This window comes from Notothenia rossii (genome assembly GCF_949606895.1).
Source record: "Notothenia rossii genome assembly, chromosome: 9".
In the NCBI taxonomy this organism is placed as follows: domain Eukaryota; kingdom Metazoa; phylum Chordata; class Actinopteri; order Perciformes; family Nototheniidae; genus Notothenia; species Notothenia rossii.
The window spans coordinates 23,855,100-23,879,939 of record NC_136907.1 but is presented as its reverse complement, the minus strand read 5'-3'; the positions used below and the strand labels follow the sequence as shown (position 1 = coordinate 23,879,939).

General features: G+C 39.9%; 3 protein-coding genes across 3 annotated transcripts; 1 reads left to right on the top strand and 2 right to left on the bottom strand.

The window, feature by feature from the left end:
* Positions 1-300: 300 nt before the first annotated feature.
* On the bottom strand, positions 301-17,273 carry frmd8 (FERM domain containing 8). Its single transcript, XM_079647568.1, has 11 exons — positions 16,868-17,273; positions 15,559-15,656; positions 15,231-15,398; positions 14,636-14,737; positions 10,105-10,163; positions 9,804-9,970; positions 5,820-6,035; positions 5,522-5,645; positions 4,859-5,008; positions 3,679-3,907; positions 301-3,536 (listed from the first exon to the last, which is right to left on the bottom strand). The coding sequence occupies exons 2-11, from the start codon at positions 15,647-15,649 to the stop codon at positions 3,409-3,411; spliced, it is 1,434 nt and encodes a 477-aa protein (XP_079503694.1). The 5' UTR covers positions 15,650-15,656; positions 16,868-17,273; the 3' UTR covers positions 301-3,408.
* Positions 10,522-13,449, top strand: LOC307017793 (general transcription factor II-I repeat domain-containing protein 2-like). Its single transcript, XM_079647567.1, has 2 exons — positions 10,522-12,691; positions 12,893-13,449. The coding sequence occupies exon 1, from the start codon at positions 10,858-10,860 to the stop codon at positions 12,685-12,687; it is 1,830 nt and encodes a 609-aa protein (XP_079503693.1). The 5' UTR covers positions 10,522-10,857; the 3' UTR covers positions 12,688-12,691; positions 12,893-13,449.
* Positions 17,274-17,660: 387 nt separating the features above from the next.
* On the bottom strand, positions 17,661-21,803 carry rom1a (retinal outer segment membrane protein 1a). Its single transcript, XM_079647231.1, has 5 exons — positions 21,664-21,803; positions 21,215-21,451; positions 19,593-20,023; positions 18,792-19,038; positions 17,661-18,451 (listed from the first exon to the last, which is right to left on the bottom strand). Exons 2-5 carry the CDS (start codon positions 21,362-21,364, stop codon positions 18,245-18,247), a joined length of 1,035 nt encoding a protein of 344 aa, XP_079503357.1. The 5' UTR covers positions 21,365-21,451; positions 21,664-21,803; the 3' UTR covers positions 17,661-18,244.
* Positions 21,804-24,840: the final 3,037 nt, after the last annotated feature.

Here is a 24,840-nt window from a genome sequence, read left to right as displayed (position 1 = left end):
CTGTCAGGAGGGGGCGACAGTGGAGCATTTGAAACTGAGGAAACACCTTTTGGCCGATTTGTAGCTTCTCTTTCTGCATAGAAAGACCTATCTAACAGCAATATCTGATCATAATTATTACAATTTAGCATTTTCTGATTCTATATGTATTTATAAAAACTAAGACCACTAAAAACAAGGACAATTTTGGACCTTCTTGACTTATCAATAAACCAGAGATCTGTTCTTGCCTTCTCCTTTGTTAGAGTGGAAATAAGAAATTGAGACATTTGAATCCATTCCAAACGAAGGGCAACACTCTTTATCTTGAGAAGAAAACACTTATTTTATTGGTCAAAGACTGAAAATCTGACAAAAGACTATATAATATTGCATTATGCACATCAATGTATCAGTGGAATCATAACCTTTGATCTGCTCGGCATTGTTCAACGTATTAGTATTTATTTAAAGTAAATACAATATTATTAGGTGCATTGAAAACTATTTACACATGAATCATAGAGCAACGGTTAAAATAGGTCTTAACGATAAACCACATCCCTCAGTAAATTACCAATTTGTAACCAACACGTTCTTGATTTCACCATAAAATAAATCTACAACTGTATTATCTGAGAAGAGCACAAAGCAAAATATAAAGTTTTAGGAGAAAGAGGTTAATGGTGAGACATTTCTTTCTTCGGTGCCTCTCACATAAATGAGATCATTAGGCTTACATTGATGGACATCCATGTATAGAAATAAAAACATAGTGCCTCGATAAACTCACACATAAGTAGGTGAAGTATTACACACACCTTTAAGAGATGGATAGGCCTGGCATCAATTTATATAAAAAAGAAAAAAAGCATATCAGACATATTCTAATGAAGGCAGATTAACCACTCCATTGAGAGGAATCACACTGTTCAACAGCAGCCCAGTGTAGTCATCCACTTTATCAATATACTCACATCAGCTACAGTATGAAATATGAAATGCATGGTGTAGCTGGAAATGTGGAAATATATTATAAAACATGATTATATTTTTTTTTAAGCCATAGCAATAATATCCAATCCTGGTTTCCAAGCACCACAAACAGTCATTCAGACGCCAACTGAGTACAAACAAAAAGGCACTTAATGCAAAGTCAGACAATGACCTATTTCTTTTCTTCATTCTTGTGTATGAACACTGACAAGTATATGAAAACTAAATACAAATATTTTCGTGTAAAAGCTCACAAACCATAGAAAAACAAGTATATAAACAGTGTATTAGTATTAACAGTGCAGTATCAGGTGTGTGTAGTCTGATGTGGAATGCCTATTCTACAATGTGACATGCATAGTGTAAGTTAGCAACAGCTGACATATTGAGTCAAAGAAAAGTACAAATATTTGTCAGTTGGCATGCTGTGGAAAAATCAGGAAGAATACATGATGTGGAAGGCAGTATGTCAAATGGCTATTAGTGATTAGAGCTTGTTTGTTGAAGTACATGAAAGAAGAAACAGCCTGTATTAGCATTAGGGTGAAGTTCAGAGAGGCAAATGGAGGGACATGTTGTGGAGACTGAGGTCTGGCTTTAAGGTAGCATACTGTGTTGCAGCACGTTAGAAGGCTTGCTTTGGTGTACAGACTGAGAGTTCAACAGCATAGTCAGAGGTTATTGGTCAGTTGGTCTGCCACAGAGCACATAGTCCTGTCCTTTGAAAATTAATCTCAGAAATGACTTATTTTATAGAAGCAGTTTTGCTCCTTAACACATGAAGAAAACTGTACTATTTCTAAACAAAAGAAAAATGCAAAAAACAAACAAAAGTATATTCATCGTAGTCACCCATTTTTGTGTTTGCAATGGAAACAATTATTTCAACACGGGATCCACAGGTAGTAGAGCGCTAACAGTAAGGAGGTTGTTTTTCTTTCTCATCAGTTCTGCATCGGTTTTACTTTAAAGTCTGAAACTTTGACCATCAAAAAGAGATCGGTTAAATTCTACTTAGCTCTTTGATCAACAAGTAATCACAAAAGAACACAAAGTAAACTGCTTGGCAAAAATCAGAAAGCCTCAAATAAATGGGCTTTGAGCCTTCACGTTTAAACTTAACGTCTTCAAAAAGGATGGTCTCATGTCCTTGGATCCAAAGAGCACTTATTCTGCCAAGCTGCTGTTATTCTGTTCTCCTTTTAAACTTGAACCTGCTTATCATTCAGTAGCATAACTATGGTGATTTGATACAATAATTGCTAACGAGAGTTTTTGTTAAATGTCCGTTTTATCCTATTCCTTTTTACGTTCACAGCAGAATTATTTGATATGAATGATATCTTTAAACAATGTACTGAAGAGATACTTCCCCAGCACAGAAACAGTGCTCCCATACGGACTCAGTAACAACCACTCAACGTTTCTACCAGTACTTTTCTAAAGTGTCTTCACCCTTAGATGAGGACAAGGCACTGGCAGTTTGCAAAAGCAGAAAAGTTGAGAGCACGTCCTTATATCGTCCCCTGACAGTGACAGTCATGTTGAGTGTGTTAACTCACAAAAAGTTGGTATGGTGATATATATTTTGTACGTCAAAGTCCCCCAAAAGAGGTAAAGCAGTGGTTATACTCTAATGAGGTTTACATTTTTGAATAGCAGTAAACGCAGCTCCTTAGTGCTGCAGAAAGGACAGAACGGCCATGAGATATACAGTCATCAACTGAGTCATTGTCTGAGGGTTTCTGTAGGGCTAAATTAGTCTCACGAAGTCAGAGAACACTGTATTTACCTCCGCCAAGGATAGTTCAGGGCTAAGTTTGTCTTTCAGCAGGATTACGGGAAAAGTGCCACATATTCAGGACATGTTCAGGACATGTTCAGGACATTTAGTGGAGGGGTGTATCACGTGCTAAAGAAGAACCCATGACATCCAAATCACAGGGTGGACACATTAGTGCTGCATTCATAAAGCGTTTGAAAACTTAAAAAACGTGTTCCAAATTGGGATACTTAATAAACTGTTAGCATTAAACTAAAACACATCTTTGCTAATGAACATACTGCAGTTGGAAACAGGATACTTCGGGGAGCATGTGAATGCACCACTGGCCTTGGCGGAGGTCTGCTCTTTTGAAATGTCATTATAGTTTCTTTATGTAAGGCTACCTAATAGAAAATAGCCCCTTCAGTTCGGCCTCAGAAGAGTAGAGGTTATTAGACCTTTTTAGTTTTTCACATATCTGTATTCTTAATATAAACACAACTTCAGAGAATAAACATTGTCACTCACACCTAGATGCCTCACTTGGTCCTTTGCATGTTCATATTTTTTCAGTTAAATGTCTCAGGCTTGTATCAAGTCTTCTCCTTAAGTATCAGTGTAAAGTGTTCAGGTCTGGTCTTTGAGAGGCATGGGGGCCTCTGGCGAGTTTACCCCTGCTCCAGATTCTCCGCCACCTGCACAGCAGAGTAGGTGGCTGCAGAGTACGTGGCTGCAGACACCTGGCGGGTGAAGAAGGACGCGGCTCGCTTGGGTTTCAAACGTTTGATTTCTTTTCCTGAAAGACAACGGAGAAGAATATTGATTTAATACACCAATTGAAGCTTCTAAAAGGAGATTGTCTTAGTCTAGAAGTAGCTTATTTCAAAAAGGGTAAATTGCGAGTAGTATTTATTACTGTATTCAAGAATTAAACTCACCATTGTCCACGTAGCTGATAGTGTTAAGTGAATGGACCCGACTGCAGACCACGCTGCTCTGCCTGCGCAGCATCCCGCGCCGTCCTCCTCGTCCGTTCTTGTTGTTGCCGTCCTGCCCCCCAGGCTGCTGATGTGCCCCCACCTCTCCGTCCATCTCGGCTGCAGCTCCTCCCTCAGACGCAGACCTCAGCTCCACACAGAACTCAATGAAGCCGCTCATTAGCTCTGCCTTGAAGACAAAAGAAAGATCGAATGTTTAACAAGGCCATATTACATGTTTTGTGGAGTTCCCTTTCCTGTCGTGTGTTATATAGGTTTCTGTGCAAAGCCTGAAATCCAAAAGTTGCCTACAGAAGGAGTTTCTCTCCCACAAACATGCTTTTGAACATTAAAGCATGTAAAGATGTCACAGTCTCAAATACAATTATGAACCTGAAAATGAGCATGATAGGGCCCCTTTGAGTCTAAGCCTTACATTAGAGCTGCAACAATTTCTTGATCAACAGCAAATAAAGATTATTTTGATACTGGATTAACCAAAGTCATTTTTTTATGGAAAACTGTCAGAAAAAGCAGTTTTCAGCCTCTTAAGTGTGGAGTTTTCTTGCTTTTCACATTTAAGTGAATAAATGAAATACTAATTAAACGGCAGATACAGTATATCGATATTGAAAATGATAGTGTATTGCGGCCCTATCTTAAACTGTACATAAACAGCTGTACTTCACATGAAGGGGCATAGTGCCAGTTTTGGATTAGGTGCCTGTGGGATTATGTATCGCGCCTCAACCATTATGTAACCTCTCTTCACCATCTATTGACTTTTAAACCTAACCATCATTGAACACGGATGATACATAAGAGTACAACAAAACATTTGAACTCCATTAGGTTTCAACACTAATATCGAGTGTTGGGTTGAGAAACAATTTGCATAGCAGCTGCACCAGAAAAACACCAGGTGTTGTGCGCTGTGACACACATAAAAGGACAACATCTGTCTCAGCAGCAAGATGTTTCAGAATTGATGATGACAGGAAAAATAAATGCTGAACAGTGGGGCGGTGTCAGTACCCATGCTGGTTGGTGACACTGTATGTGCAGGTGTTAAATATAGTCTTATAAGATCATTAGGGAATTCAATCTTATTTCACAAATATTCTCTTGTTTTCCATTTCACCTGTTTTGAATAGATCTTCAGCAACTTGTTGACAGGAGTGCCGTCTTCCTCTCCATCAAACTCCAGCCACAGGATGTGTGAGTCCCCCTGCTCCTCGGGGTAGCTGTGGTCCCAGGAAAGCTCGTTGAAATGCAGACCCAGCAGCACATGCTGGGAAAACATGGGTTTAACCGGAGTAATCAGATTCGTTTTCATAAAGGGAAATGCTCTCAATGCTTATGCAGGTATCCACAAGTACAACGTGAGAAACATGGCATTGTGCTAGGCCTTTCACAATAACTACTGTTGTTGGCTAATACATGTCCCAGAAATAACTATTTCATTGTTATATTAACACAATTGTATGCCACTGATATAGTGGTAAAATAAAGCAAAAACACCCTTTTAAAGAGCAAAAGCAGCTAGTTTTCAAGAACAGTAAGAAGTATTGGAATGTGAAAAAAATATAAATGATAAACTCTCTGGCTCTGTGTGCAATGACTGCATAAGGATGATGGAAGTGTGGTGGAAGGGAAATCCTGCAGTTCTGGCAATATGTTGGCTAAAATGTAAGTGATATTTTTATTTAAACAAATGTAAATATAGCGGGCAATCATGAGGTCAGCATGTATTATCAGGTATATATACATATATGGGACGATAAGTTGATAAATGTGTGCTCACCTTCTCTTTTACATCCATCACATAAACTCCCTCCAGGCAGATCCCAACGTTGACAGCTTTGCGTTTGGCCCTTTGGAGAATCCCTTGCACTGGTTTGTCAATCTCTCCACCGAAGAAAGCGCACCTGTTTGTGTCGTAAATTCAGAGTATAACTTAGAGTGAAAAATAAAACTACAACTAAATATGTATTTCAATTATTCAAAAAAAAAAAATCAGAATGATATAAAGACAACGTCTAAGTGTTAACTAGGTGCCAAAATGAACACTGGTATAAATGGCTCATTATCCAGCTCCTTACCCATAGTAAGGCAGGTTGTGACATGTGTTGAGGTACTGGTGGAGGAGCTGTGTGGGCTCAGGAGAGTTCCCAGCAGGTGAGCTGATCTTTCTGTACTCCTCCAACAGGTTCTGCTCTAGCCCCGTCTGACGGCTCGACTTCCCTCTCAGAGTGGAGAGCAACCCCCCACTGCCCATGGCAACATGTACGGGCAGGAAAGAAGACAGCTTCTTCCCTCTGTGGAAAACAGAGGAGAAAAGTTTGAAAGTGCATCTTTTTTGTGCAAATGTGGGGTTAAGATAATATTCAATTACATTCAGATTATTTATCAAAATGTACCGTTTAATTGTGTGTTTCACAATGCTTTGGTTGCTCTGTATGTAAGATTTACAGGATGCAAGATGAAAAAAACAACAAATTGCATCAATGCAAGACGATCATGTGCAACTGTATAGTGCCATTATTACTATCAATTTCTCCTGAAATAATCCGTTTTGTTCACTCCTACAGGTGTTGTAAACCTCAATATACAGATCGTTTCTCTCCTAAATCACTCAATTGACTGTTTTCCATTCAAGCTTGTTACATTTATTTGTTTTTTTGTGTGTTTTTATCATGACCCTGATGAAGTCAAAACGTACTGCTTTTGCAATAACTGTCTTTTTATTGAGCTTTGTTTCTTCAGGGACATAAAAAAAAAAATCCCCTGATGATTACCAACGGTTCTTCTAAAGTATCTGCAACCAATACTTATAATACGAAGCATGTCTCCATCAGTAGATAATGGCTATCAATAGTCCAATCATTTCGTAATTCAAGGACTTTATTCGAATGGAATATGAAACATTGTTTAGAAGACAAGTCTCTCATTTCCTCTAGTGTTGGGAAAGCTTGGCACATGATGCTCAGTTTCATGGTCAGAGAAGAAAGACTAAACAGTGACAAACCACATGCAGGCACTCAGACATTAATACTGCGATATTTATGATAATGTCTCATGTATCTCATGAGACATTATCATAAATATCCATTTGTTTATTATTTTATTGTTTATTATAAAACAAAAATGTCCTTCTGTGCATTCTCGTACTTACTGTAGCAACTACAAATCATAACGTTACAGTAGCACATTATTATCAGCATTTAAAAAAACACCTCCTTAAACATTTTCTTCAGAAATCCTATGGATTTTCTTTGAATTGCAACATGTAGTTGCTGATCGTACTTTAGGAAGCTTATTTTATGACTTTATAAAATGTTTGCTTCTTGACCTTTTTCACAGTGTCCATTTTATTCTAGTTAAGCTGAATCAAGGCGACCTCTCACCATTTGACAGAATGGCAGAAGGGGCCAGTACTTACTTCTTCATTTCCTAAAACGTCAGCTGACAACTTCAAAATGTCCATTCAAGCAAGAGCTGAGCCCACACAGAGAGAAGTCTGTGTGGTTGATTATCCTACTAGACATCAGCATTTATACTCTTAAATTAGATTCCTAAAAGTAAACAAAATGTCGTACCACAATTATGCGGATGACACTCAGTTATACATTACAATAAAGCCTAGCGACTACGGACCATTACAATCCCTCACCAACTGCATGGCTCAAATCAGCAGCTGGATGAGCCACAATTTCCTACAATTAAACAAAAAAAACCAGAGAAAATTATCTTTAGTGCCATAAGGGAGGAACGGTCTGAAGTAAGCGCTAAACTAGAAGCCCTGCTGCTAAATACATCGGAAAAGGTGAGAAATCTAGGCGTAGTTCTGGACCCCGACCTCAATTTCAAATCCCACAGCATACTCTCACTTGAAAAACATAGCCAGACTTAGAATATTCATGTCTCAACCAGACCTTGAAAAACTAGTTCACGCATTTGTTTTTGAGTACTGTAACAGTGTATTTACAGGTCTCTATAAAAAAAATCACTTAAAAAAACTGCAACCAGTCCAGAACGCTGCTGCCAGAGTCCTGACCAAATCAAAAAGAGTAGAACACATCACCCCAGTACTCAGGTCTCTGCACTGGCTACCAGTAGCTTACAGAATCGATTTTAAAATTATATTGCTAACTTATAAAGCATTAAATGGTTTGGGACCCCAATATATGTCCGAGCCACCCAGAGCTCTGAGATCATCGGGGGCGGGCTTACTCATTGTTCCCCGGCTCAGAACCAAACACGCCGAAGCTGCTTTCAGTTTTTATGCTCCCCACAAATGGAACAAACTTCCAGAAAGGTGAGGTCTTCACCAACGCCGAGTTATTTTAAGTCGCGACTAAAAACACTACTTTTTTTAATCTGCTTACCCAGAAGTCTTTGAACTTGTTTTAGCACCTACCCTATTTACAATGTTGTTTTTAAACTGTTCTGTATCTCTTTTTTGCATGGTTTTTATGAATCTGTTATTCCATTATGTTTATTTATTGTGTTCCTTTCTGTTGTCTTCTTGTTAAGTGTTAATGATGATGTAAAGCACTTTGAATTGCCTCTGGCCCCGTCTCAGGTCGGTTAAATGAAATCCTTGCTTCCCTCACTTGCGTCGTTTCCTTGCGTCTAGTCCCTCCCACCAGGGAAGCATGGAGGGACGCAAGGAAACCACGAGAAGCAGGAAAATGAGTTTTAAGAGCAATGGGACGTCCTTTCCTCCGGAGCATCATGTGAAGCGACGTCCGTTTGTGATGACGCCGCACAGCTGTTCGTCTGACAGCAGCTCTGTCCCCGTTATTTTCACAAACACCCCCGCCACACATTTACTGACACAAACATTTGTATCATCTGTTGTAGACCCCAATAAATAAAATAAAATAAGAACTCATTCTCAAAAAAGATAAACGCCATTCTTAAAATGTATAAACGAACAATAGTTTGATTCTGATTCTGATTAATATTGATTAGAGTGCACAATAGAAATAAAATAATTGAGAGAAGAAAAAGAGATATATTATCTATCAAAACCCAGTTAGATTAAAATTCATTGGATTGCACACTTTGTTTGTTTGTGTGGATATGTAGCACATTAACATTTTAATAGCACTTAATGACTGACTGAATGGAAATGACAGTAAATGAAAATATAAAACGAAAAAAGCGATCATGAAAATGTTTCCAATAAATGAATAAAATGATTTTTAACCACTTTGTTGTTCAGATATATCACATATTTGTAACTAAATTATACATGAATTGAAACAAAACCCAGTTTAAACTTTAAACTGAGGAGTGACTCTCGTGAGTTTCATTTATTTTCTTCACTCCGCTGGGGTACTGCTCTCATGTCAAGAACAAGAAGCATGAGATCAGTGCATGCACTGCATCGTCCAATCAGTGAGCGATACACAGTAAGGGGGCGGGGCGAGTATCTGAGGATTTCATCAGAGGATGGACTGGTGGTTCCTTGATTATCGCTCCTCCATTATCGCTTCTCGCTCCTCAATCCTCGGTCCTCTGGCAGAAATAAGAGCCATGGGACGGTACTCAAGATGGCGCAGACAAATCAACTTCCGGTTAGACCGAGGAGCGAGGAAATGAAAATAGTCGACCTGAGACAGGGCCTCTGTCTGAAAATGTGCTATATAGATAAACGTACCTTACCTAAATTAAAATGTAGTTTTTAAAAATAATGTAGTTTTTCGATACGTTCAATGCCAACAAAAGATATCATGTGTACAGTAGTTTAAATTGGCTTGTTTGTTTAAATGAATAGATTGACAAGAAGATATGACTGTTAGGCCTGTAAGATCAATATGAAACTATAACCAGGAGATCAGTCTAGCCAAGCAGAAACATTGGAAGCAGGGGGAAACAGTTAGGCTGTGTCTGAAAAAGGCTTAAAACCAACATTTGCATCTTCTCATCTGGAAAATGACTCTAATTCGAAAAAGACCTAACTGTTTCTTTAAGAAACCAAGGGTTCAACAAGGCGCTTACCTGAACATTTCAAAAGCATTAGAAAACCCATATCAACAATTTGGTCAAACTTTATTTAACCATATTTTCTAGCTTACCTTATAGTAGTAGTGAGTTGTTGCCCATCAAGACCAGTTCCCTCATCTATAGTGAGAGACAAGGCTCCAAGTGTGGTCCAGTGCTCGGGGTCGCAAGGGTATCGGCCCATGAGGATGTTGCCCCTGGCCTCCTCATACAGGAGCCTGAGTACTCCCTCATCCTCTATCTGCTCAGGAGCGAGACAAACACAACAATCCTTCAATCATCAGGAAAATAAGAGTCCAAGTTCCTTGTGATGAACAACAAGCATTTAATAATTAGCTTATATCAAATATTATTGAATGTATTTGACAATAATACCTGCAGTTCTTTAGACTTAGGATAATACACGTTCCGACGATACTGGAGACACGGTTCATCTGAGGAAGAAGCAGAGGACCATGATTTATTAGAGTGGAGGCGACCTTGTGTATTTTAAATTAGTACGATCGTCACTGTTGGAGATTAAGCCCAGCCTCCCAGAGTGGAAGGAGAGAGGGTTAAGACAAACACTGTGATAGACGCAGGAGTATCTAGCACAGGGTTCCCCAGACTACGGCCCGCGGGCCGCATACGGCCCGCCATGCCCCTTTGACCGGCCCTCCACCTCTCTGCACCTCACCATTTGAACTGGCCCAAAGAAGAAAAAAGAAAAAAATTATAAAATATTTTTTAAAATATTTTATTTTAGTTGTCCAACTTGTTTTGTGAAATAATAACATGACTCTCCAAACGAGGGCGGTAATCGCTGTTCATTCCGTCACCTGAGATTAGAACTCGAGGCCGTCAGTATGTAGTGGGCAGAGCGGCTCTGGTAGTGGCCATGAGCCAAACAGTGGAACTGTCAATCAGATCGCCAGCGCCTCTATCACGCTTTAAAAGCAACGTTATGTAACGTTCTGGTTGACATCTGTTACATTTGCATCTTGTTTTTTTAACACTAAAATATTTGTTTATTAACCATTTATATTTTATATAATTTAATATGTGTGTCTGTATTATTTATATGACGTATGTTTATGACCGAATTTCCGCCACCTTACAAGCTGATCGAAGTCATGCGCAGAAAATATTATGCTACAGTTGAACAGCAGTGTAATGGCGTGCAGTAAAGTGAGGAAAATTGACAGAGAGTGTCAGGTTTTTAAAGAACAATGGACCAAGGATTATTTTTTTGTTCCATGGAAGGACCGTGCCATTTGTATTATATGTAAAGAAAATGTGGCCGTGTTTAAAGAATTCAACCTTCGCCGCCATCACGAAACCCGGCACAGAGAGTATGCTAGCTTGAGCGGGCTAGCGAGAGATGATAAGGTTCGGCGTCTGAAAGGCGGACTAGCTGTTCAACAGGATGCCTTCCTTCGTCAATCCCGGGTCAACCTGGCTGCTGTCCGAGCTAGCTACAAAGTAGCTAACCTACTGGCTACCCACGGCAAGCCGTTCACAGATGGAGAATTCGGGAAGGCCATGATGCTGGCTGTGGCCGAGGAGGTGTGTCCCGAGAAGACAGATGCCTTCCGTGGGGTGAGTCTCTCAGCACAAACGATGACGAGACGAATTGAGGAGATGGGGGGAAACGTGTTTGACCAACTGAGAGAGAGAGCCGCAGAATTCAAGTGTTTTGCTTTAGCCATGGATGAAAGTAATGACGTACAGGACACGGCACAACTGTTGATTTTTATTCGTGGAGTCAACACACGTTTTGAAGTGTCAGAGGAGCTGGCATCACTGAGAAGCCTAAAAGGCACAACAACTGGAGAAGACCTTTTTGTCGAAGTGTGCAAAACAATGGGCGAACTTGGTCTGCAATGGGCTAATTTTGCCAGTGTCACTACAGATGGTGCGCCTAGCATGGTCGGATCTACGAGGGGTCTAGTAGGGCGCTTGAACGGCGAGTTCGAGGAACGAGGTCTCGCCCCACCGATTCAAGTCCACTGCCTGATTCACCAGCAAGCGCTGTGCTGCAAAGTTTTGAAGTGGGCGTCTGTGATGAAGGTGGTTGTGCACTGTGTCAACTACATCCGGAAAAATGGGCTGAAACACAGGCAGTTCCAGGCCTTTCTCTCCGAGCTGGGGTCTGCTCACCAGGATGTGCTGTACTACACCGAAATCCGGTGGTTAAGTCGAGGCAAAGTATTGCGCCGTGTCTACGACCTGCTGCCCGAAATCAACACCTTCCTCCAGTCTAAAGGTGAAACGGTACGGGAGCTGACCGACCCGGAGTGGAAATGGGACCTCGCGTTTTTAACTGATGTGACTGAACTGTTGAACCACCTCAACCTACAGCTCCAAGGCAAAGGGAATCTCATCAGCGACATGTATTCCCACATAAAAGCATTCGAGGTCAAACTGCAGCTCCTTGTGCGACAGGTCCAAAAGCTGGACTTCACACATCTCCCTGCCACCCAAAGCTACTGCGCCGAGAAACCAGCCGCCCCTTTCCCAGTCGCGAAGTGCAAAGATGCCCTGGAGATGCTGCAGCGAGAGTTCAGTGTGCGCTTCCGCGAGCTTCATGTCAACAACAAAGACATAAGTCTGTTCCAGAACCCCTTTGCTGCTGACATTGACGACGCACTTCCCTCTCTTCAGTTTGAACTAGCCGAGCTGCAGAATTGTGATGTCCTTAAAGACGCATTCAAGCCTGACCACCTCCTTGAGTTCTATGCTGAGCTACCAGAGGGCACTTACCCAAACATTAAACAACATGCTCTGAAGATGTGTACCGTTTTTGGAAGCACCTACACCTGCGAGCAGACGTTTTCCCGCATGAAGCAAATAAAAAATCCAACGAGGAACAGACTCTCAGATGAACATTTGCATCAAACTTTGAGACTGGCAACCACTAGGCTACACCCAGACATCGGACTTCTCACCAGCCAGAAGCAAGCACACAGTTCACACTGATATGGTAAATATACTGATTTTAACTATTACAATTTTATATGGCTGTAAACATGAACTATGATTTTTTGATGAAATATGATTAATGTTTTTAATGAATTTTAATGAATAATGCTACACTGTATTTGTAAAATCACATCACAAGGAACAACAGGCAGCATATTTATGTAATTTACTGAATGTGTCCAATGTCATCCCTTTATGCCAGGTTTCCAGGCAGCAAGAGAGGGGACTGCAACTGCTGACCTCAAAGATCACTGCCCATCCATCCTTCCTTCCACCCTGGCTACAAGTACCAATTCAGTTCACCTACTGCACATATTGCTGACTTCCCATTCTGTTACTCTCTTCTAGTTTAACCTGCCGAGGGTTTACTGCTCAGTCTCTCCTCCCAATCTCTTCTCTCAGCATCTGCCTCTCCATCGTTGTCTCTCTCTCTCCCTCTCTCTCCTCTCTCTCCTCTCTCTCCTCTTTATGCACTGCCCCTCATCTCAATCTCCTATTTCAAAGGGATGATAAGTGTGCTGTAAAAGTGTTTGGGTGCTCATTGCATTTTCACCTTGAACAAAAAAAATCTCACCTGAATATACAAATAAGAGTTGGTTAGTTGATATATTGTTCACCAAGTTTCTTGTCTTGATGATTTCTCATCTCACTGTAATATAGGCCTACCATTTCTATTGTATCACTCATAAACTGTCAATCACCATGTTTTTCTAACCTTTCCTTGCTATTTTTACATGGTTGTTATTAGAAAATAAAAGGAATACCTGTGGTATTTCAAATTGAAAAACATGTGAAGTACTCACTTCTTTTGCAAACCACTTGTAATGATGAACTATTTTGTGCTAGAAATTATGGCTATAACAGGCAGTGGCCTAGTATACAGCCCACATGATCGATCCCGGCCCCTCATCACAGTCAGGAACGATAATGTGGCCCCCAGAGAAAAAAGTTTGGGGACCCCTGATCTAGCATATCTAATCCTGTACTCCTAAAAAGTAAGTAACAGCATTTAAGTGATTTTGCAATATATTTGTGATACTACTTTTGTATGTTAGTGCTTGTTGGGGAATATTTTGCTTAGGTATCTAACCTTTAACCCAGTCCATCACTGTCTCCTGTCCCATGGCATAGGTCTACGGCCTCGGGGTATTGCTGCTATCTCTCTTAAGAAGGAGCAGCTCTGGCTCCTTCTGGTTGCCGAGCAAAAGCTGACCTGAAATAGTTTATCGTTTGTGTAAATCTGGGAGTCCTTCTTATCAGGTGCGTAGGTCCCACTGGCGTACATTCTTTGGCCATGAACAACAGTTTTAGGCCCCGTCCACACGGAGACGATATCAGTTGAATCCGCTAACATTCTCTATCGTATAGACAATCTTGTGTAGGCGGACACATTTCTTGAGCCGATTCTGTGTGGACCGAAGACTTTTTAGACATCGAATTTGGTTCGTCTCCGTGTGGACGGGGCCTTAGTTTGATTTAGTGCCCTGTTTGTTTAGTCTTGTTAATGAAGAATGTTGATAATACACTCTGAGTCTGAACTAGTTAAAACCTCTGTATACGGAAGAGATCTTCAGAATTGGTCGGGCAACCGCTGCGTCAACTCGTGGCTGCAGCACATGTCTTGTCAATTCTCCGGCCATAACTTCATAATAAACCATCAGTGTTTTCACTGTATCCAATTTTCATTACAGTGCTAAGCTGTCACTGTTGTGTTTTGCGACATTTGCAATGCCACATGGACAGCTCTGTATGCTAGGCTAGTACTTTCTTTTAAAAACATACAATGTATCCTTTGTAGACTTTTTTGGACAGGATTGGCCAACATACTGTAGACACTGCTTAACTGATCAGGGTCACTGAACAGCCATAATCCCAACAACGAAAGCTGACATAACTGTGGTTACATAAGCACATAAACGCAGCAATATATGGACCAAAAGCTCACCTTGTGAAATGTCTTCCTCTGAGGCTTCAGTAAAACGATACAGCAAGTCCTGCCACTGACGACACAGCTTGTATGGTTGATGCCTAGCCTTTAACTGTAATTCTGAGGAGGAAGAAAATGTAACAAAGTGAGAGGTGTCCATTTCCCTGCTGTAAATATAGTGTGTTTTGCTGTTGTAATACTTGAGATGCTTAGATCTAAGGAAGGTAATCTTGTTTTAAGAGTAAAGTTCAATGGTAAAGGCAAAACCACAATGTCAAATCAATAGTTTGCTGTGACTGAACTGATTTTTAAACTTAATTATTCATGCCAAATTAATTAAACATACTGTATTGAACCTGCTTGTAGCATTTTATTGCTAATCCAAGCAGTATTGTACTGTATAATGCCTGTTTTATTTCCGCTTGTTCAGGCACAAATTCTACACAGAACATCCCACACAACAACATCCTACCATAATCACATACTGAGTAATATTTTGTAGCCAGAATGTGACGTTTTATTCAAGAAAGTAGGATTAGTATACACATATTGCCAGATGAAGCATCACAGGCCTTAATTAGTGTAGAAAGTTTGAACAAAGAAAAGTCCTTACCGAGCAGGGGAGAAGACAACCAAAGTGCAAAAGCATCCTGTGCAGTCTCAGGAATATGGAGAGCCTCACGAACACTGCGGCCCAACTCCTGCACAGAGACACTGCCAAGCCCTTCTACTGTTAGGTGCACAGCACTGTCACCACAGAGGTATACAAGCACATCTTGAGCTGTGTGAACAAACACAAATGAACACAAAAATAAACAAATATAAATAGACAAGTAAGCCAAAGAGAAAAAAAAGAACATATCGAAATAATGCATATTAGTAATCTTTGAGTGATTTTACCCTCCATGAGTTACATTATTAATATATAAGCTGAGGCGTACCACGGGAGAGAGTTGCAGAGGAAGCAACACTTCCTCTCTGCGAGTGACCATCTGATGAATCAGGAGGAAAACTGCAGTCGTCTCCGTCCATCTCTACTCTGCAACACAATGGCCAAACACAAAAGTTATCACAATACACAGCAGCATTACATGTACAATACAACATATTTTGTTTACGGCTTAAGAAAGTCAGAATACATGAACTGAAAAAGTAGTACATAGAAATGTGGATGTGTGAGATGGCCAGACAGGAGGAGGAAAAAAATCCCTGATATTTAGTATATATTTATTTGTGTGAAAGCTCTGCATATGTGGTCGTTTTCAGGTTTACAGTTGTTACCTAAAGGCACACATGCCACTATCTTTAGCTCACTTCTATCTATGCATAATGCATTACTCATGCAAGCTTCCTAAGCTGCCTGATGTGGGACATTACATTCATAGGGCCTACTTGTATGTACATGGGTGATGGGATTGGACTACTTAAGTGTGCTATTTCTCAGCACAGAACTTTATAATGTTCAAAAAGCACAATTATCTATGTACAGTAAATAGGTTTGTTTGTTGACAAGACAGATATCAGCAATATTCCTGGTGGGGTCTTCCACAGGGACATGCCACTTCATCCATGACCTTCAGTCATATCTGAATAATCAAGTAATCAGCTAATTTAGTTTCACTATACACCAGCGCCACCATTTGGCAGTAGCCTAAACAAACAGAGACCCTGTGTACAATCACAACACCCCAGTCGACTACTGTTGACCTCACCCTGTGAAACCAAATTCATAGTCGCCCCGGCATGTCAATGATATTCAGCAGCGTTTTTATGGTATTTGTAAGGGCTTTAACTAGAGATATGATAGCATAAATACAATGAGGATATATATATATATATATATATATATATATATATATATATATATATATATACATACATACATACATACAGAGAGATACATATCAACTAAATGATGACCCGTGGTACAAGGGCTAACTAGCTAACTTCGTACCATAGCTAGCTTTACATGCCATCTCAAACAATGTTTAAAATACATACTCAACCCCACTGAATTCACGAAATATGCCTTGGCATTAAGGCTAGTGAAGCGACCTTGCTAGCTAAAGGCGTATTAAAAACACACACAAAACATCGTGAAACTAAGATAAAACAAAACTGTTCACTTATCACTCCATGACGAGTTTGTTACTTTGGTTGTTAGTTAGCTCCCCAATTGTGTTTTTCACAACAGTCTAAGATCATGTTAATAGCAGGTACAGGAACGAAATGTCTCCGCTGTCCACCTACCTGCCAGTTTAAGTGAATTCCCCTCCACTTGCTGTTATGCGGATGGGAAGGCTATTATTGTAAATACTGCAGCTAAGTACATTAGCTAATCAACGGTTAGATGAAACTCCCCCAGTCACGGCTCGCCAGCTTTCCGGGCAACCGCAAAAGTTAGAAGTTGTGTGACTAGAGAACCATTCGCTCACTCTCAACGGCTCTTTACTGGGTGTGACTCTGAAAGACTTAAAACACCCCTTTTATAGAGGTATGCATGCACGTAGAAGACAATAAAACAGCTAAGAGAAAATATGTTCAAAGTGTTAGTCGGGGGATGATTTTAAATAATATAACCAAATTACAGACGGTGTACAGTTTGAACGCTTTTACCAAGAACAGGCTCAAAAAGGAAGGATCTCGAGAATGAGTCGAATATCCCAGCGCGCGCGTTGTTAGCTCCCTTCGTCATTGAAACGTCATTACGTCTGTATACGTGGGCACGCAGGCAGATCCAAGTCGTTTATTACCTGCCTAGTAGGCTGCAGTGTGGCTACTGTTAAAAAACACAGGCCCTTTATAACCTAAATACTTTAATATACCTCATTCCATTAGTCATACATAACTTTCATTACAATGCTAGTACACAGGGGACTTTGTTATGTTTTAGCCTGTTATGATGTTTTAGCCTGATAGTATACCTGAATATGATTGACTACTTGGGTAGAAGACTAAGAAGTATGCATGTCTCCAGAAAATCATTCAAGACAGTCATGTTTTTTAAATAATCTTTATTTAAGCTATTTACATGGGTTGATATTACAAATTGTTTCTGTTGTTTCTGGTAATAAAGAGAGTCAAGTCAAATTAACTTTTATATTAAATGAAGTGCCCAGGGACATGAGTGTAGTACACAAACTTCTCATCCAAATTTGAAAAGTAAGATCTCAATATTATATTTGTTCCTGTTCTTAGATTTTCATAAGCAAACGCAGGGGCAGGGGCAGGGGCACAGTTAACTGTCCATCCTAAATCCACCTGACGCAGGAGTCCAACTGCAAGGGCAGCAAGTTGAGTATTAACAAATGGGATCAAAGGCTTTAGCAAGGTTTCCTAACAGGGGACACACTTAATGACTTTAGATGGATTACTGACATTGATTATATCAATCTTCATAATCCTATCGCTTTCACTAACAGGGAGAAGAAAGGCAGACATATGCATCTTGAAAAACGTTTTGTGGTTGGGTATCTTTTCTGATGATATACAGTATATGGTTACAATGAGGAATGTTTTCTTTTTATATGTGCAATTCATATGAAGTATTTTTTATATATATTTAAGTCAAAAATTAGCATTCATTTGTTGCACTCTCAGTGTGAAAAAATATTCACAAGTGGGTGTTTAGGGGTCAGCTGGGGCTTCAGAAGAGCCCTCCCCCACCTGGTTCTTAAACAGGAAGAACTGCATCACAGGTTCAATGAACTCCATCACAGTGTCTTTCACTGATTTCTCCAGCAAGTACCCTTCTGTCTCAATCTCTGCGTTTTCATTCTCTGCCACTGCCTCCATGGCCGTCTGCAGGAACCGCAAGCTCACCAGCACAGAGCCCTGGGAGAGAGGAAGGGGAAGAAATGAGGGAAAAGAGTTGTCAAGCAGATTCCATTAGAGAGCATCATCAAGGATCCAAATTGCAGTGGTAATTGATGGATATGCATAGATGTACCGGTAAACATCAGACCCTAAGAATAAGTGAGGAATAAATTGAGGTCCAACAAGATTGTTATTAAAAACGTAAAACAATGTTGCATACTGGTTTTAAAACAACTTGGTTGCTGTACCAATGCCTAGGAATCAGTTGTATTCCTCAACGATACTCCAAATTGAAAGGCTCACCCCAAACTTTGCCTGAAATCCCTGTGAAAACCATTGTAATTATTGTGTCGTATACCTGCAAGAGGAAGACTGACAGTACTCCAGCCCCAATGGTGTTCATCAAGCCCATGAAGTAGCTGACCAGGGCCTCTCTGCAGCCTCGGAGGTACAGGTTGAGTTCCTCCGTTTGGTATTCATAGTTGAAGTGAGCTGAGTTGTTTGTCAGTTGATACTGGATGCATGGCCGTGGAGAGCTGGGGTTACAGCAACTGAATGGGACTCCATCCAGCAAGTAACGACCATCCACGTTGCTCTTGATGCGGCTAAGAAAAAAAAATTGTGGTTTTTCAGAGCTCATATATACAGTAGGCCTACAGTAATCTAACATATTGTTTTTCGATAAACGTCCACAAATGGTGAACCCATTAAACCGAACTCTATAAGAGTTGTAAAACCCAAGAATGAGTCAGCATTTTTGCACTTCTGGTTCCCTTGTCACGATAACATCGTTTTTTTTTCATTGTTTGTGTTTCATTTCTTGGTTGGATGCCTGAAATAAGGTCTGTGCTCAACACAAGTTTAAGTGACTTTCACATTTAATTTGGACAGACAGGGAACCTCACCTAAGGGGTATTGATGTTGTAGTCATATGATTGTTGTGTATGTTTTTAGGCTAATGCTTTTTACTTCTGACATTTACCAAATGAAAAAAATATATATTTGAGAAAATAATCTCCTGAACATACCTCATAGTTTATTTTCTCCAATAATCCAAAAGAAAAATCCCATGTTTTTTTTGTCAAGGAAAACATTGTAATGCTTACTTCTGGGTTGGCCTACAACTGTGCAGCACTATATAATAGTGTGCTAAACTTACTCTTTCACTTCCTTAGAGCTGAAATCAAGGTAGCGGTTGCTGATCCACTGGACCTCAAACCAGTCCCTGAAGTCATTGTTTCCACAACACCGAAACTCCATTTGCAGGCGGTCGATGTTCTGTTTCTGGAAGCAGCGGCCCGGGGTGTCTGTGTCCTTGTAGAAGCGGATGCCGTTCTTCAGGCCGACCTTCAGAGATGACTCCAGACTGCCCTTCATTGCATAGCTCATGATGACAGCAAGCAGCATGAGGAGAGTGAAGAAGCAAGAGATGGCAAAATATGGCTTTAGCATGTTCTTCCAGCGAGGAAATCTCTCGGCGTCCAGAGCATCCTGACAGATCTTTGAAGCAAAGATGTTGATGCCCAAAGAGGCCAGACCAACAATCATGAGAGTGTCGGGCACAACATGTACGTCTGAGTTATCCATAACCTGTAAATAAGTCAAACAATAATGTCAACAAATAATATTTCATTTGTTTGCTGTAAGGAAACATCAGCCTTACTAAGAATGAAACAGAGTCTTTATACAAAGCTATGAAAACGTGCTATTGTTTCAAACTATAGAACCTGATAATGGGTGCTATTTGCCTGAAATTCCCAAGAATGTCCCCTAAAATACAATTATAAAACACAAAAGTTCTACCAGACTTGAGACATAGTTGTCTTTACAACTAAAGCTTTTTGTTAAATGCCATTTTTAAAATATTCAGGATTCTCTTATCCTCATTCTTAATAAATATCTTTAATACAAATCATAAGATAAAATTACGTGTAAACTACAATGCATTGCAATATACATTGTAATATGAGAACAATTATATAAGCTTCATGGATTCTGTAATTTATTCATTTACCCGCACTTACACAATCCTGCAAACAGACAGCCATCAGCTTTTCAAAGCATGCATCAATCAAAGAAGATCAAAAAGTCCCTTTCTTGACGCTAAATTCTTATGATTTAGAATAATTATTTTGGGGCAGAAAATGAAAAGACAAAGTTGCAAATGCATAGTTGTGCAAAGATTATGTTTTTGAGGCTGCAAATAATTAATATTAGCAACCATCTAAACAAAACTATAGGTTTGTTATTAATACAAAATTAGGATGACAGCATTCAGGAGTAGGGGTTAGGCTGACTGTGAGTGACAAAGCCAGCTTCCAAATTATGAGTCAGAATCCAAAGTGGGTCACAGGTGTTTTTACCACCTGTTAGTCTCCATCAAGGACATTTCTTGGACAGTATATTATATTTAATGTATCCCATAAGACACTTTTACGCAATGTCATGTATTAAATTGTAACAGTTTAAAGGTAAGACAGGCACAGAGGGTATCTTGAGGTTATTCATGAAAATCGGCAAATGAGTCACTGCATCACAAAACTGCTGTTCCTCCCTGTAGGTATGTATGTACTGAATAACTTTATGAGGTTATCTGTGTTCTCTGTCAAAAATATAATCAGACAAACTTGGTGTGTCGTTTTTTCCACGAATATCAGTAACAAAGTGGGATTACTTGCGATAACTTTAACAATTAAACCATAAGTAATTACTCTACTGATTTTTGTATTTGGTTGATAACTCCCTTTAGAATTATAGTCTTTAAATGTAAAACTTGATTACCTCTGCCCTCCTGCGGAGCTCAGTCTTGAGGATGCAGCCCAGGGTGAAGGTGATGGCCCCGGCCACTGTGGCACACCAGGAGAGGAGCCACAGTCCCTGGGCTAGCTTCACCCTTTTCTGAAAAGGGAACTTCATCTTCATCACCACCATGGCTGCAGCCTGGGAATTCGGGTCTTACCAGGGGAATAGGGGAAGGACAGGGACGAGGCAACGAGTGCCGATGCTGCGGTGCTTTGTCTGCGAGGAAGAAGGAGAGGTCAGATGCAGGGCACTGAGGCTGGAAAAGCTAAGTTCAACACTAAATACACACAAATAAACTCAAAGAACACATGGAAAATAGTTTTGAAAAATATGTTATAAAGGATATAAATCCTTTGAGAGTAACGTTTCAAAGCTGCAGAAGTAGTGCATCTCCAATATAAAACATATTTCACAGCATGACAATTCACCTTTTAATGTCTCCCCAAAAAGTGCTGAAAAAGTCCAGTTATCTCCACTGACCACCGTGTACCACACAGTGGATTTGGCATACTGGATTTGGTGCACCTTGATTCAGGGAGCTTCTTACCACTAATACCTACCTATCCAATTAAACTTGTCTCTGAATCCAGGCCATTGTCTGCTCAGCACCCATCACACACACTGAGGGACATGGAGGACAAAACAAATCCAACCTGACAGGAAGATGGATATACAGTATATCTATAAATATATTACCTGTGTTACACATACCATCAATACACAATTTAAAATTGATCTGGAATTCATTTGTTATTAATGTTACATATTTCATATTTAAAAAAGGCAATATTATATGATATCCTGTATTCATACTTTATTTTAAAATGTTATTTGTTTCATATAGTTATTTGTGAATCCTTAAGAGTTCAAAGTAAAAAAAGAAGTGTCAATCAATCAATCAATCAATCAATGTTTATTTATATAGCCCAATATCACAAATGTTACATTTGTCTCAGTGGACTTCACAGTTTGTACAGAATATCAGTATGACAATACGACACCCTCTGTCCTTAGACCCTCACATCGTACAAGGAAAAACTTCCAGAGAAAACCCCACAGTTTAAAGGGAAAAATGGGAGAAACCTCAGGGAGAGCAACAGAGGAGGGATCCCTCTCCCAGGACGGACAGACGTGCAATAGATGCCGTGTGTAAATTGAAAAGATAATACATTTGCAACATAGGTAGTCCAAATGTTTTGAAATGCATGTGTGTATAATAAGAAGATGAATCCACGAGGATATCCATCCAGGACTTATGATCCAGGACCGCAGCCACGACTCAAGATCCAGGACTCGCAATCCATGACACAGGACCGCAGGATCATCCATGACTCCGGATCCCGACGTATATAGACACCAAAAAGAAAGAAATTTGAGGAAGCTGGGTTAATCGGAACATGAGAGTACACAGGTATAGACAGAGAGAAGGAAGAAGTAAGATGTCCCCCGACAAACTAAGCCTATATCAGCAAAACTAGGGGCTGAATCTAATCAGCCCTAACTATAAGCTTTATCAAAAAGGAAAGTCTTAAGCGCACTCTTAAAAACGGATAGGGTGTCTGCCGTCCGAACACAAACTGGAAGCTGATTCCACAAAAGTGGAGCTTGATAAGAAAAGGCTCTGGCTCCCATTGTACTTTTAGAGACTCTAGGAACAACCAACAACCCTGCATTCTTGGAACGCAATGCCCTAGTAGGACAATAGGGTATAATGAGTTCTTTAAGGTAAGATGGCGCCTGCCCATTAAGGGCTTTGTAGGCGAGAAGAAGAATTTTAAATTCTATCCTGTGTTCTATAGGGAGCCAGTGTAAGGCAGCCAGAACAGGAGTAATGTGGTCCCTTTTCCTAACTCTGGTTAGTACACGAGCTGCAGCATTTTGAATCAGCTGAAGCGACTTGACTGACTTCTTGGTACACCCTGATAATAAGGAGTTACAATAATCCAGCCTTGAAGTAACAAATGCATGGACTAGTTTCTCTGCATCGTTTTGAGGCAAGATATGCCTGATTTTTGCAATGTTACGTAGATGGAAGTAGGCGGTCCTTGAAATTGATTTTATGTGGGCGTTAAAGGATAAATCCTGATCAAATATAACACCAAGATTCCTTACAGCCTCACTGGAGGCCAAATTAATGCCATCCATAGTTAATATATCTTTAGATAATTTGTTTCGTAGATTCTTCGGGCCAAGTACAATAACTTCAGTTTTGGTCGTGTTTAACATCAAAAAATTTAAGGTCATCCACGTTTTTAAGTCCTTGAGGCAGTCTTGAATTTTATTTAGATGATTAATTTCATCAGGCTTGATTGATAAATATAGTTGAGTATCATCCGCATAACAATGAAAGTTTACAGAATGATTCCTTATAATATTGCCTAACGGAAGCATATATAGGGTGAACAAAATAGGTCCAAGCACTGAGCCCTGTGGCACTCCATGGCTAACTTTGGTTTGCATGGAAGATTCATCGTTGACACGTACAAACTGAGAGCGTTCAGATAGATAAGACCTAAACCAGCCTAAAGCAGTTCCCTGTATGCCAACTAAGTGCTCTAGTCTTTGCAATAGGATATCATGGTCGATAGTATCAAATGCAGCACTAAGATCGAGTAAGACAAGAATAGAGACAAGTCCCTTGTCAGAGGCTATTAGAATGTCATTTGTGACTTTAACCAGAGCTGTCTCTGTGCTATGTTGTGTTCTAAAGCCAGACTGAAAATCTTCAAATAAATCATAGTTTCTTAAGTAATCACACAGCTGTTTTGCGACTGCTTTCTCAAGAATTTTTGAGAGGAACGGAAGATTAGAAATAGGTCTATAGTTGGCTAAAACCTCTGGATCGAGGTTGTGCTTTTTAAGAAGCGGTTTTATCACTGCTACTTTGAATGATTTTGGAACATAGCCTGATAATAAAGACATATTCATAATATTTAATAAAGAAGTGCTAATTAATGGAAAAACTTCTTTTAACAGCTTAGTTGGAATCGGGTCTAAGATACACGTTGATGGTTTAGAAGAGAGAATCATTGAATTTAATTGTTCAAGGTTTATGGCTGAAAAGCATTCTAGTTTACTATCTAGTGTAATATTATTAGAACTTACATTTCCGGGAGCTGTTGATAACACTATACTGGTCAAAGGCAAGAGGTCATTGATTTTGTTTCTAAGAGTAACAATTTTATCGTTAAAAAAGCACATAAAATCATTACTACTGAGTGCTATGGGAATAGAAGGCTCAGTCGAGCTGTGGCTCTCTGTCAGCCTGGCTACAGTGCTGAAAAGAAATCTTGCATTATTCTTATTCTCATCTATTAATGAAGAGTAGTATGCTGCTCTCGCTTTACGCAGTGCTTTCTTATATTCATTGAGAGTAATATGCCAAATTAAACGAGATTCTTCAAGTTTAGTGGAACGCCATATCCTTTCAAGTTGTCTCGACTTTTGCTTTATTTTGCGGGTTTCGGCATTATGCCATGGAGCTAATCTATGTTGTTTTATTTTCTTCTTTTTCAAAGGAGCAACAGAGTCTAATTTTATTCGCAGCGCATCTGTAGCACTATCAACAACATGATCAATTTGGGGTGGTGTACATTTTGTATAAG